Raw genomic sequence first — 14,934 nt, forward strand, 5'->3', positions numbered from 1 at the left:
AGGGAGCTGGGTCTCTTTAGTTTGGAGAAAAGGAGACTGAGGGGTGACCTCATCAATGTTTTCAAATATGTAAGGGGTGAGTGTCAGGGAGATGGAGTTAGGCTTTTCTCAGTAGTGACCAGTGATAGGACAAGGGGTAATGGGTGTAAATTGGAGCATAGGAGGTTCAAGTTGAATATCAGAAAGAATTTTTTTACTGTAAGGGTGACAGAGCCCTGGAACAGGCTGCCCAGGGGGGTTGTGGAGTCTCCTTCACTGGAGACATTCAAAACCCGCCTGGACACGTTCCTAGGCGATGTACTCTAGGGGGCCCTGCTCTGGCAGGGGGGGTTGGACTAGATGATCTTTCGAGGTCCCTTCCAACCCCTATGATTCTATGATTCTATGATAATGGCATCACATAGGGAAACACAAATGGTAATTCCAAAATCATTCCTAATTATAAAACATACATAGCAGCATTGGCCCACAAGCTCTAAATAAACAATGTGAAAGATTGTGTGGTATCTAGTCTGGCAGGTATTGCTGAAATCCAGAGCAGGTACCCAATTATCCCTCATGTAAGATTTGCATAGCTTGAAATCATTTTACAAATTGAGTTTGAAGCCACGCAACTTTTGGTTGGTTTGTTAGTGTTCATCTCAGGGTTCATGGCATGCCTGTGCCAGTCAGAAGGGCCAAGGAGGAGGGTGTGAATTCTCCAGCTGACTCGCTGCAGCCCACATGTAGGCCAACATGTGGCACACCAGGGATGCAAAAATTACCCAAATTGCAACCTTGGTTGCTTCTCAAAGACAAGTGACCATACAACGACAGTGCAGTAGCTGCAATCCATCAGAGGAACTGGCTACTTCACTGGGATTGTGTGCACATCTGCAGCAAACAGTGCAGCTGTGTTTCAGTTAATTAAGGCTCCTGTGCCAGAAAAAGTCTCACTTGACTCTTCCTTCCCAAGCATTTTCTTCTTATATCTAGATTCTCACAGCTATGCCTTTCAGGATCACCTCTCTCCTAACACCATCTGATAGCAGAGAGAAAATGCAGGGCCATAGTCTAGTTACTTTACAGTCTGACCACAGCTGACAAAAGCATTGACTATCTGGAAGCTGATTAAACAACTGACATTATTTTAAACAAACATGCACACACGCACATGTTTTGATACAGGTATCGTGCTGCACCTGTAAGAGCAGAGCCCTTAGACCTCTGAAAGATGCCAAGCCTTTCCCTCTGAGGGGATAAGACTTCTTGGCTCTCACCAGGTTCAGCAGGTCCTGAATTAATTCCTTGTTCAGCATCTGAGGGAGTGAGCAAACACCCAGCACGTGGTTCAAAAAGGAATGTGCTTTATCTGTTTCTTAACTGTCCCACAGAAGTTCCCTAGACAAGGTCACATCTGACCAGTTATTATTAGCTGGCCTGGTTTTTTTTTTTTATTTCTCTCTCTTTAGAGATCTTTGCAGAAGAGGAAAAGTGACTGCTTTCCAAATATTCAGTACCTGCTCAGTGAAACAAGGAGATCAGACAGAAAATTAAAAATTATTTATCACATACTATGCCACACATTACAGACAAGCTGACAAACTGCAGAGACTATATGTATAAGCTGTGGTTAACTATAAAGCTCACCAATGGTCTCCATGGATTCCCCCCTTTCTGTGGGGGAAAATCTCAGCCACTTCACCCCTACTCCATATTAATTTAAGTGAAGAATAATCACAACAGAGACCAGGATGTTCATTCTCACCTCAACAGTTCTCAAGCACTAAGGATGTTAAACTTAAAAAACTGTTTAATGTTAAGAGCTGCCAGACACAAAGAATAATCTGAGCAAAACCATAAAACAAAGTTCAAAACCAAATGAAAGCATAAAGGTTTCCTCCCTCGGTATGCAAAAGTACTTTGAGTTGAAACACATCATATATGTAAACTGGAGATACAAGTAATCCTTCTGCGTTAGTGAAGCAGTTTATCCCTTTGCCCAGAATAACAGGCAAACAACCTAAAGCCAGAAAAACTACTTGACAAATTCTAATCCTGTTTCAACTGACAATACGAATTTCTGTCACAATTAATGATGAAGTTTAAAGAAACAGCTCAATTTTTTGTTCATGATTACGACTGGCAATGTATCAAGCAGAACCGTGGCAAAGGCTGGGCTGAGGAACAGCTTGTACAGCCTGCCCAGAGCTCAAATAAAACACATATGTACAACACACCAGTAACATCACCGGAGCTACATCCCAACACTGAAGAGAATGAACTTACAATCTTGCATAAAAGTCACAAAACTCTTTGTAGAGCTTTATCTCACTGTGCCTACGTTGCAATTTTGACACCGGTTTCTCGCTTTCATTTCCTGCGGAGTTGTGAGCATCAGGAGCGACTTTGTGTGCAACCTCTTCATCCTCCGGGATGGGATAAGGGTGAGCTCTGCCCTGGAAATCCATCTCTCTCTAAGTGCTTCCCCAGGTGTATACGCTCCACGCTTATTCTGAGAAGAAGCTGCAGGCAAAGTCTGCAAAACAATACGCTGGGCTTCCCCTTGTTCCCAGCCAAGTGATTTACTTTCACAGCCCCGTCTCATGTAGCCGGAGCTGCTCAGTGCCCTGACACAGCTTCAAGTTAAAAGTTCAGCGGCGGGGCGGTGAGCCTGTCAAGCTGGGATTTACTGACACTGGCTGTGAGCAAGGGAGCACATTCCCCTCCCTGCCAGCCCCTCATGCAAACTTAGATGCTAGAAAGAGGCTTTGCTGCCGGCTGCTGCTGAGAGTTGTCCAGGAGAGCTACCCTGCAGGTAACCTACGGGAGCACTGCCAAACTTGTCCACAGCTACCTTCTGCTGAGGAGGGGGAGGCAGATTCCAATGATACTTAATCATGGGCAAACCATCAGTGGAAAGCACAAAGAGGAGACTCTTGTCATTTGGTAAATATTGCTTTAATGCTACAGTATATTAGCTACAGTGTAAAAATGGCCCTTAATGTTCCACTTGTGTCTTCTAAGCTGTATGTGCTGAATATATCTGTAGGCATCTTCCTTCCTGACAGCACTTTGGAGAAGGTGTAGGCACATATCAGCCATTAACCAAACTGCTATCATGGGCAATATATGAAGGAGGAAAAATGCAGCTTGATTTCCAGTGATGTGCTGTGTTTAGAACAGTTATCTATTGTTAGAACACTTACTGAAGTAACTTTCTGTGGGTATTAGGGAACTGAGAGAGAAAACCCAGGAAGAAATAACAAAATTAATCATTCCTTCATCACAGAATTCCCTTCTAAAGTTACAATTATTTCACAGTTACATTCTGTTTAAAACCACATTGTGTGCTGCTTACCGAGGAATGCAGGGTCGATTAGCTGCATTTCTGCAGCTAATAATTAAAGTCCTGCAAGCTCTTCCTGCTTGAAATGCAGTCCTTGCAGCTGACGAGGGATGCTCAGCTTCCAGCAACTTGTAAGAGCAGACAAAATTTTGGGAAGCCATCCTGAGTAGCTGTCTCTAGCACTGTACTAACACAGCCTTGCTAGCAATTGCCCGAACTCCAACACCATGTACACTTTGTGCTCATGACACATATTCAAAGAATCTGCTACTCTGCAAGGGAGCTTAAAAAAGCAGAGAAGGAGAGGAAGGAGACCAACTGGGAACAAGTAGAAAAATGAGGACTACAAGGTGACAAAGGACTTGACAGAAAGTCCTGCCAAAGCTACTGGTTTGTTGTGTTTTTTTTTTTTTTATGATCTTCCTAGGACCTACTGCAGAGGGTCTATTTTGTGACAGTTTGAGGCCAAATCTCCTCCCACTCGATGGGACAGATTGCTCAGCTGCAGAGCAGCAGCACACACAGCACTCATCACCACAGGCCTGGGCTTGCATGGAGCCTCCTCCCTGCAGCCTGGCCGGCACAGCACTTCGTTTCTACTGCTGCCAAATTTGTGGGATAGGTTTGGTCAGGTGTCTTTGCTTCACCTCCCCTCAGCAGGAAGAACCTCTAGGCAAGCTATGCCCCTGTGCCACGGGACACTGTGTTAGGTGGGAACATGGCTCCATGACCCTGCTAATTTATCCATCCCTAGGTGTGATTATCCCTCTTGTACCTGAGCTACAGGGAGTCACAAGTTGTAACAGGCTAACGGGGGCTGCACCTTCACCGATTATACAGCTTGGCTGGAGCTCAAGCCCTATTTTTATCTGTCCTGGAGCAAGCTCCAGATCAAGAAAATTCTCAGGTTGTAGCCCCAGGCCATGGTGAACTTGCCAGAGCACTGCTGCAGGAAACAGTACTGGAAGGAAAGGTTTATGTGTTTGCTGGAGCACCAGTGATGAAAATGAGTGCTGTTTGCCAACAGAGATGCAGACATAGTGATGCCAGCTCTTCTTTTCCATCCTGCTTCCCAACATTTCCTGAACAGCTCAATGCTGAGCTTCTGTGAATATGAGAAACTCCAGGGAGACTGATTGAAATGTTCCAACCATGCTGATTCATCCAAGATTAGTGCAGGTGCACCAAGTCACTTAGAGAGGAAAGAGCAAGTCAGCCTCTTGCCTTTATCACTGACCATCTCCTCAATTGTTTTCTTGTATTTTGTCTCAGATTGCAGGCAATTCTCCTGGGAGACTGTGAATCAGAGAGCCCTGAAGAGTTTCCTTCTCCCTGTGGACTACTTCAATCCTTGCAGTAACATGAAATCCCCAGGCTACCAAGGCTGGAAGCTACTTCTGTTGCCTTTTTTTCTGTTTTCTGTGACCAGCGGGAAAATACTTGTTTGCTTCTTCAGCTTGCTACTGTGCAGCCTTCTGCATGGACGTAGCAAAGCAAGTAGCACAGCATGTCAGTGCACCAAAATGCAGCCAAAACTCCTTTTGTACATGTCCTAGCTTTTTGCAGGAAGCAGTCCTACAAGATGATGTGACTCTGTACGTGCATTAAGTAGAAGCTGCCTGGTTCTCGAGGCCTGTGGCTGCTGGTGGAATTACTCCCAATTTGTTTTCCATTAAGCAAGAAAGGAGCTTGCCATGAGTTTAAAAGGGCTTTTCTGCTACTGAGGCAAAGCACAGCTTCTACTGTGAAGGCTCAGTAATCCACAAATGCAGAGCAGCTGACTGTCTTTCTCTTTTCTGTCATTTTGCTGGAGGCATGAAGCCAAGATCAGAAATTCGCTGTTAAAAATACACAGGATTTTCATTGGGGAATTCTAGGTTACTCAGAGGTGAAGCTGTTCATGGGGAGCGAGAAGAGTGTAGGGAGCTGTTGATTTGCAGCAGCTTCCCAAGGCCACTACCTGGGATCTGGGACAAAACCTACCAGCCAGCTGTTAAGGAAGCAGTGACAAGGAGAAAAGGGAGAAGTTGAGTATTTAACTGGAAAAGGTACATGGGAAGGAAGAAGAGAGAGGCTCTGGCTGGCACGCTGAAGGTATTATTGGGAGCCCAAGCTGATGGTGGGCAAAACACTGAAAGAAATGGAGAGGAGAGGAGAGGAGAGGAGAGGAGAGGAGAGGAGAGGAGAGGAGAGGAGAGGAGAGGAGAGGAGAGGAGAGGAGAGGAGGGGAGAGGAGGGGAGAGGAGGGGAGAGGAGGGGAGGGGAGGGGAGGGGAGGGGAGGGGAGGGGAGGGGAGGGGAGGGGAGGGGAGGGGAGGGGAGGGGAGGGGAGGGGAGGGGAGGGGAGGGGAGGGGAGGGGAGAGGAGAGGAGAGGAGAGGAGAGGAGAGGAGAGGAGAGGAGAGGAGAGGAGAGGAGAGGAGAGGAGAGGAGAGGAGAGGAGAGGAGAGGAGAGGAGAGGAGAGGAGAGGAGAGGAGAGGAGAGGAGAGGAGAGGAGAGGAGAGGAGAGGAGAGGAGAGGAGAGGAGAGGAGAGGAGAGGAGAGGAGAGGAGAGGAGAGGAGAGAGGGAGTCCCACTGTGGCTATGGGGAAGGGCTTTGGAAAATAAAAGCAAAAATAGCCCCACTGCTTTATCATTGCTGGTAGATGACTGCCGCCCTGCTCACACACACACTGCTTTCTCTGGGGAGCTTTCAAATCCAGCTGCCCATGCCTGTGGCTGCCAGAGGCAGACAGGGACTCTTACAGAGAATGCTGTGTGGCCGGCCAGCCCCGCTGAGCATTATGCTCCATGCCACAAATAGACGTGCCCAGCAGTCACGGCTCCAAACAAGGTGCTTGGCAAAAGCAGCTGCTGCTTGGCAACCTACTCAAGGCACCACGAAACACGACTGCGTCACCAGCGCTGTGGGGAGGCCGTGTGCCCCATCGGAGTGTGCCGGAAGGGATAAGGGAAGCACAGTGCGTCCCTCTGCCTCCCACATAGGTAAGGGTGATTTCACGTTCATTATCTTTAACTCAGATGCTAGGCAAAGGTCCTCGCACACAAAATACAGAACGAGGAGAACAGAAGTTGCTGTAAAATACCAGTGGGCTTGCAGCACCCAGCACTGATTTCTGCATCAGCTTTTTAAAGCACTCATTGACCTTTTGCATCTTTTTTCATTGAAATTCAAACCACTCGGGTTCTGGTTGCTGCAATTGTTTACCTCTTAAGCAATAAAATACTTCCCATGCTTAGCTGGTCTCCTAAGGCAATTTTAAAGAAAGTATAAATCTTTTCTAGAATAAAGCTGCCCATTACGGGTAGGATTTTTTACATACGCCTAACATGGCTCTTAACTTCTGTTTCTAGTAAAAAGGGTGGAAAACCACTGCAATAAAATCCCGATGAATTCTGAGTGCTTCCAAAAGTTCCATCCTTTAGTCTTTGCCACAAAAAGCATGATTAAGCTTATGTGGTGGGAGTTTAAACAGAGCAAACAAAAAGGCAACTCTAGCTGTTTTATATACTTCAATATAAATTTCTTCTAGTATAAACATGTCCAAAAAATGCTTTGGTCTCCACAAACAGAGAAGGTTCACATTCCATCTCTCCATAAGGAAATGAATATAACTGGAATAAACAGGTAAGCAGCACCTTCCCACACAACATTTAAGTAGCCATACAAGGACAGTGAAAAATTCTGACGGAATTCATAGAGACAGCAATCTTTCATTACAGCACTTTCCTGCTGTAACATTAAAAAAAAAAACCTTGTATTTTCTTTCTTTCTGTTGGTTACAAACATTACTAAAAACCAAGCTCAATGTAAAACAAGGAATTACTTCTGTGTACTTTAAAACAGCCATTTCTTCCCTCTTACGCTACTATTTTTTGAATCCTACACAGACAGAAAAATACATGGTACCACGTATGAGAAGCTCACAAGAGCTCTAATATAGCTGCACTGCATGAGATACAGCATACTATCAATTATTCTTAAAATCTGTACCCTATGTGGCCGACTGCATGTACTCTTAACTATAGTAAAAAACTGTATCCCAACTGTTTCAGTTCAACACATTTTAAAGATGTGTTTGCAACAATGCACTTCATATAACAACACTTCTATCCCTATTTCTAATTTAAGAATAATAAAAAAAAAAGGTCAGCCATAAGGGGCTGCACATAAAATGTCTCTGAGACACCTGGTGTGAAAAGAACCATCTTTTCAAGACCAATGAGACAAGATCAGGCCCACCAAGTTTAGAAGTGTCCTGTTTGTTTGGACATGCACGCAATGAACTTCACAACACTAGAGTCAAGTTATAAATCTGAAAGTGTTTGAGCAGAATAATATTTATATTGGTGGAAACCAAACCACTGGAAAGACAAGGGACACACAATAGACTGTGATCAGGCAGCTGGAAGTTAATTCCAGCTCAGTGCATGTATACTTCTCCCCCGCTGCTTAAGGAAGAAATTTAAAGTACAAATATGTAAAAATGAATGCGGTTGATCTTTGCCTTTTTCTGATACTCCAGGAAAACAGCATCCTGGCTCGTGCCAGAATTTATGTGGCCAGCAGAAGTAGGAAAGTGATTGTAGTGTCCCTGTTCCCATCACTGGAGAGGCCATACCTCAAATATTGTGTTGGTTTTGGGCCCCTTATTACAAGAAGGACATCAAGGTGATGAAGCAAGTCCAAAGAAGGAAAAAAAGCTGGGGAAGGGCCTGGAGAACAAGTCTTATGTGGACCATCTGAAGGAACTGAGGTTGTTTAGCCTGGAGAAAAGCAGTCTGAGCTGAGACCTTATTGCTCTCTACAACTACCTGAAAGGAGATTGTAAAGAATTGTGTGTTGGTCTCTTCTCCCAAGAAACAAGCAACAGAACAAGAAATGGCCTCAAGTTGTGCCATGGGAAGCTTTAGATTGGATATTAGGAAGAGTTTCTTCTTGTCTAGCACTGGGAACAGGCTGCTCATGGAGGTGGTAGAGTCCCCATTCCTGCAGGTTTTTTAAAAGACATATTGGCAGTGCTAGGTTAATGGCTGGACTCGATGATCTTAAGGGTTATTTCCAACCTAAAGGATTCCATGATTCTAAAATGCTGTACTAGCATATTTCTCTTCAGGGTAACAGTTTCCTAGCACCAATATTCAGTTCAAGTAATCTGTCACTAAAATCCACTGGAAATTCTTCACCAAATCCTTGCAAGTGCAAAGCCAGCCTTTGCTTCTGCCTTTGCCACCTGCCCACACACACTGGAACCCATGTTTTCACACAGCAGACACCATGACCCGAGTGGTTCATCCAAGAGCTATAATTAAAACCATGACTCAACGTGACACCCTGGCTACCAGGCAAGACTTCCAATACATCCACATAGTTCTTTTTTAGGGCAGAGATAACTGCAACACCAGGCTCTGTGGCTCACAGAGACATCTTGATTATACTCATGTCTCCACTGGAGACACCATGCTGAGGGCTGACCTTCAGCTTTACTCACCAACACGTCACTTCCACACATGAAGCCTCCCAAATTACTGTTAACCTACACCTCCAGCAACATTACCTCTTGAAACCATTTTTCACCTTCATTAAGTTTGTTTTTCTGTTCTGTATGAGAAAGTGCAAAGTTTTTAATTGAATGGATTTATTTTGGGCAGAAGTAGAATGCGGTAAAAAAACAACTCCTCAGCTGTTGCTCTTCTCTCACACACAAATTAAATTGTAATTATTAGTCACTCTAGGGTTTTGTTTAACAGTTTTCAATTTCCACATTCATTGCAGCATCACCAGGCTTTAAAAGAGCAGGGGATTGCAGCCCACACCGTGGACTTAAATAGTGGCCCTGATGTTCAAGAGATTAAGCAGAAGCAATTTATAGTCCTAAGAGTCAAGCATGAGTAATGTTTGTATTGCTTTATATGTTTTGTATTCCCTTATAAAGCAATACAAAATGGCATTGCTTTTGTACTTCATTATGATGGTCTTAATGTTTTGAGTAATGCAAACTCAAATGTCTTCATGTTGTACTTAATTAGCTGTTCAATACTTGTAGCAGAGCTGTGAAATCAGCATGAATGAACTTCAGTAGCAGTTAGTGCAAAGCAAGATTTCTACGTATTTTGGGAACTGAAGGCTTTGGTAACTATTCCAAGGTTTTCTTAGTGTAACAGATTTACACCCCAACAACTGACTTATCCAGAACATAAAGCAGGAGTGAATTATTACAGTATTGCAGAATGATCATATTATTACACTTGTGGTGAGGGAAGATGCAGAAGTTGCCCCTTGCAACAGTGGACTTACTGCTGGGCTTATCTGCAGGAGGGGTGCAGGTGATTTGCTTGGCAGGACAGAAGCAAAGGGAAAAGGGTAAACAATGAGGTTCTGTGCTTTGTATCAGAGAAGTTCTGCCAAACCTCCTTCCCTTTTGCTATGTATCATGGAAAAGTGGGTATAATTTGAGTTTTAGTTTTAGAAAGGCATGTAGTTTAAAACTAAGCAGTTAATTGTAAACTTCACACAAAATTCATGACCTGCAGCCTGGTAACTCAAGGAACTATCCTGAAGCTGCACTGCTACCACGTCCTTTAAAAAATAATGTCCTTTTTTAATACATCACAAATATACTGTATGCTTCAGTTTCTAAAGTCAGCAAGGAGATACACACAAAACAATAACTGCAAAGCCAAACATCAAGCAAGACAAACAGCTTTCAATGCAAACTTTCCACACCAGAACAAGAAGGGCTCTAGTTTTGAGTCATGACACCAAGTGGGTAACATTTTTCCAATAGCTGCATAAAGTTCAAAAGGTAGACTCAACTCAGGATCAAGAACTTTATGATCTATGGAGAGTGTGGCATGCATGGATTTAACATGCTGGAAAATAAAAACACCATTTCACATCCACCTCACCTTCATCTGTTCATTCCTTGCTGAAACAACTTTTATCTTTTGGATCTTTCATTTAAAAACACACAGTTGAGAAATGCTGCCAGGTAGGTACTGCTAGCTGTGTCTGACAAAACGTTACTTCCTTTAAGATGAATAGCTAATTTTCTTCTATCCCTACCATGGCCATTAGAGCAGATAGAAAAAGCATGAATGCTGCAGGGAACGGTGCCCCAAAAGTTAGAAACCAAACCCCTCTTGTTGTAAAAACGATTGAAAAGATCACAAAGTTTCCTTTTGTTGCTATGTAAAGAGGTGCATCAGGGGATCATTTGCAATCCACTGGCAAAAAGGAGCATCATCCAAAAACACTGCTCACAGAGCTTTGTATATAAAAGCATCTTTTTAGAATTCTACCAGGAACTACCTAAAATCAGAAGTTTCTACAAATCTGGCAGATACAAAGATGAAAACTGAACAATGCCCAAAGCAGCTATGATACATCAAGCAAAGAAAAAAATGAACACATAACCATGCTCTCAATGCCATCAGCTAATACCCATGAACACTCAAGAGCATCACTCATGTTTGGAAAATGCACCAGGGTTGCTGGGTGTGAGGCGAGACTGGAGGAGTTAACTGAAGTGAAAAACACTGGATGTCACAAACTCTGTAGGAAGCCTCTGAGACACAGCTAGTGGCAAGCTGGGATTACTATCAAAGGAAACCCCATAAAAGGCCAGCTCTTTCCTTACACCTCCCTCCAGAGGCATCAGCTTTTGGCCACTGTCAGAAGCAACATACTTGGCAAGCAGGAGCCATTCCCATGTCTGGACAGCATCACGTAAAATGCTCCTTGGTACTTTCAAGGACACTGTCTGTTGACTTTGTATTACTCAGAACAGCTCAGAGACCCCATGAACATAAATTAAACAGAAAGGGAAAGCAAATTTAACAGCCTTTAAGCTTCTTCTCCCCACTGCCTGCAAGCTGGTAATTTTTATTAAATGGTGACATTGCCATAATTTAATTTTTATCTCCTCCTCAGAACACTTCTGTGTGTAAATTCACTTCAAGGTCAGGCTGGGTGAGGCTCTGAGCAACCTGATCTAGGTGAAGACGTCCCTGCTCACTGCAGGCTGGTAGACTACATTCAAAGGAGAGCTTAATTACAATAAAGACTAAGGAAATTACAATAAAGACTAAGGAGCACTCACTGTACATATTCTGTAGAGAACACCTCTGATGAGGTGCTATCAAAACACATGAAAGAAAAAAAAAAAAAGAAACCTACAACTTATCTTTAGCCAGCTAATCCTAATGAAAATGAAAGCAATGAAAATCCTAATTGCTCTAATTGAAGCTTAACAATTTACTGAAATAGATTATTCCAATGAGGCAATCATAAAAGGAACAGTAGTAATTGCCTGGGTTTCTGTTACGCAAGCTGCTACCCCCAGTCATTTGGAGTCATGGGAGGTGACAGTCAGGGTGAGCAAGTCAAACAAAATTGCTTAGGTGTTGTTATGCAATGCAGGAGACAAGGGGTGAGAGAGAAGGCAAGAAAAAAGGGTGTGTTCCTCTTGTTACTTTAACCCCTAGAGCAAAGAAAAGTACAGCACAAATGAACAGTAAAGCCTGTAATAATTTGGATAACCTCAAACCAAGGCTCAAGGCAAATTCTAAGTATTGCAATACTAACGTATAACCATGAAGCACATTTTTGCTGGCTGGAAGTTACAATAATTAATAATAGTAACTCAGTATTACACTGACATGGACAAATCCCTTCTTCATTTAGAACACCTAGCAGATGAGCCAAAGAATTTTTCAATCAAGAATTCCCAAGTATCTGATTTAAATGAGCATTTCTAGGTCCTAATTCTCTACTATTCCAGCAGAGTTTCTAACCACAACAAATAAATAAGTATAATTTTTTTGTGGCCTAACACGTATTTTCAAGCTCACTCTGGTTTAATAAATTAGTCTCTTTTTTTAACCAATGTGATCAATAATTACATCTTTGCCTGCTGACACTAGCACTGTGAGCAAGTGAAATATATACATAAAGAAAGAGGCTATATAAATATTAACATTTGTGATGCTATTAAGAAATGTTAGCCCTGGAAATAAAATTTAAGAATGCTTCCAGGTGCAACCAGATTTTAATTTTTGCCTTCCCTTCCTCTCAAGTACCCAGAGACATCTGAACTGGACCCAACAGGGTCCCTGCTTCTTCAGACAGTTTCTGACTAGCATCTTCTTTTCTCCCTCCTAGAAGAAGAGCAGGATCTCTTCAGAGAGCACGTGTGTCTGGAAACAGCTGCACACCTTGGCTGGCTGCTGTTCATGGGTTTTTGATGGCAAGCTGAGATCTGTGACCTTGCAAAACTCTCTGTACCTCATGAAGAAAGAGAGGCACTCAGCCCTACCGCATTGCTGATGTTTGGGGGATTTTATTCATTTGTTTCTTTTTATACTCACCTACAAGCTTTGCAGTGCAGAGCCTCTCCCCCTCGAGGCTCAGTGGGACGTAAGAATGTGCTTATGTCTCCTATTTCATCTGCGAGGGAGTCTTTGTGCACGAAATTTTGGGGCAAATCCACATGCCTTCCAGCCTCGAGTCAGTGTGGAGAGGCAGGTGGGAGCCTGAACAGACCCAGCAGAAGATTGCCTGCACCTACTCACGCAGATGTACTCATCAGCTTCAGCAGCAGAGTGCAAAGGGAAAGCAGGTACTTTAAAGCTATTAATGTGGAAAATGTCTACAGTGCTTTCTGCACAAGAGAACAGAGAAGTGAACTACCTGAGTAGCTGACAGCCACCAACTGAAGCTTGCCAATGATTTTTTTCTATTGTTGAACTGATATAAATTTAAAAAGAGCTATGGACAACACTTTGATCAAATTCATTTTAAGTGTAGTTGTCAAAAAGAAAAAAAGGACGATGGCTTTTCCCAGTACCTTGTACTGAGTTTTGGAAATGTTGTGGTTTAACCTCAGCCAAAACCAGCACAGGAAATTAATAGTATCAAATTTTTTAGAGGAATCATTCTATTTTTACAAAGGCCATGGGCTGAGAAGGGGAAAGAGCAAAAATAGCAAGCATATTGCTACCGAAGTGACTCCTAATGATTAATCATAAATGTATGCATACAATTTCCTTTGCATCCTGTTTGCTAAGAAAAGGAAGAAAGAATAGCTCAGTATACAGTGAGAATTTTTTACATGCCATTATCCTAAGACAAGGAAAGACAAGATTTATCAGAGCTGTCACTTTTTTCCACTAAATCAATATAGCTAGAAAAGAAGAAGCCTTCCTCTCCATTCTGAAGGTTTCTCAGGTTGCATCCTGTTCAGTGACTGCTATACTTGCTGCAGACTGAGGAGATGAAGGTGCCAGGCAGACCCCTGCACTAGGAACTATGCACCTGAGGAGCATCCTCCTTACTGAGGGTCTATGCACTGGTGTGCACAGCTCAAGCAAGGGAAGAGAGGAATCCGTTCAGCATCCCTAGCCTTGTGGATGTCTAAGCCAATAATGCTTCCAAGTGCAAACAGATTTTACTTTCTGCCTTCCCTTGCTCTTAGTTCCCAGAGAGATCTGAACACTGTACTTGTGCTGTGCAAGTTCAAGAAAAGCATGAGCTATCCAGACCACCTTGTGCATGGGATGGGTGGGCTCCAGCTCCCTGTACCATCAGTAAAGTGTCAGTAACACCCATATCAGTAGATTTAAAGACTGTCAGAATGGACTGATAGGTGATCCATGGAGTGGAAGAGATAAAAAGAGGAGCCAGATTTCCCATCCCCATCAATGTGCTGTACTGTCAGTACAAGGGACTCCTTTCACCTCAGATGATGGGATAACGGGCGTGGGTTACACCAGGACAGCGTGGGGTGGAAGGGATGAGAGAGGATTCCTGGGAGGACAACTCACTCCATCCTAGGACAGGTTTTGAAAACAAGGGTATGAACCCTACTCTCCCATCCCAGTCCTGATCCCAGATGAGCTTAGGGCTTTTTATAGCTAAGGATGTTATCCCTTGAAAGGCCCTCACTCTCCTTAACTGGATGGACTCTGCTGGTTCTCCCCAGCCCCTCAGGTCCTCACTGCTGCTGGTGGGACCAGCACCAGACCTTGCCACCTGCAACACTGAGGTAGCTGGGGTAGATTTTGAGCAGCAGGCTATGAACTTCAGCAAAGATGTGGTTGCAATGCAAGGTGTCAAACCTCTTCCACAGGAGGTAAGGAATCACAGTGACCAGATAAACAAAATGAGCAAAACCATGAACTAAAGTAAGCTCTGCTGCTTGTGAATCAGGCACCACAGATAGCCACAGCTGCATGAGATAAGTTCACCTCCAGATGACCTGACACCTACTTGCTAGAGCAAGAGGTGACTGGAGGAAAAAAAAAAAATAAAAAAAAATGGAAAGAGCCAAACTATATTCCTATGGTCTCTCTTGAAAAATGTGCATAGAGACTGACTCATAAATTGAATAGCAGATCTAGAAGACAATTTTGAAGGTCAAACCTCTGGCTGAAGTAACATCAGTGGACAGAGAGACAGAAGGTAAAGCTTGCCTTTGCCTTCCTGCTGTGGAGCTCAGAGTCCCAACTGCACACATCCCACCATGAAGTTACATCAACACAGGAAATCGTTTTTATACTGTAAAGATAATTGCTTCAAGAAATTTTGGTTCCTGGAAAATAAAATCT

The 14,934-nt window shown here is 43.5% G+C and overlaps 1 protein-coding gene across 8 annotated transcripts in view; it reads right to left on the reverse strand.

Annotated features, from left to right (window-relative positions):
- The window catches only part of LIMS1 (LIM zinc finger domain containing 1), a 77,266-nt gene that overhangs the window by 19,186 nt on the left and 43,146 nt on the right, over nt 1-14,934 (reverse strand). The window contains exon 1 of one of the 8 annotated variants that reach the window (XM_071744526.1): nt 2,269-2,606. The exons of 6 other annotated variants lie outside the window; for them this stretch is intronic. In XM_071744526.1, coding sequence (XP_071600627.1) covers nt 2,269-2,450 — 182 coding nt within the window. In that variant the 5' untranslated portion in view covers nt 2,451-2,606. Of the gene's footprint in view, nt 1-2,268; nt 2,607-14,934 lie in introns of those variants that run through there. One more of the 8 variants, XM_071744537.1, reaches the window with a different exon arrangement.

Source organism: Heliangelus exortis, chromosome 1 (genome assembly GCF_036169615.1).
Source record: "Heliangelus exortis chromosome 1, bHelExo1.hap1, whole genome shotgun sequence".
NCBI lineage: Eukaryota > Metazoa > Chordata > Aves > Apodiformes > Trochilidae > Heliangelus > Heliangelus exortis.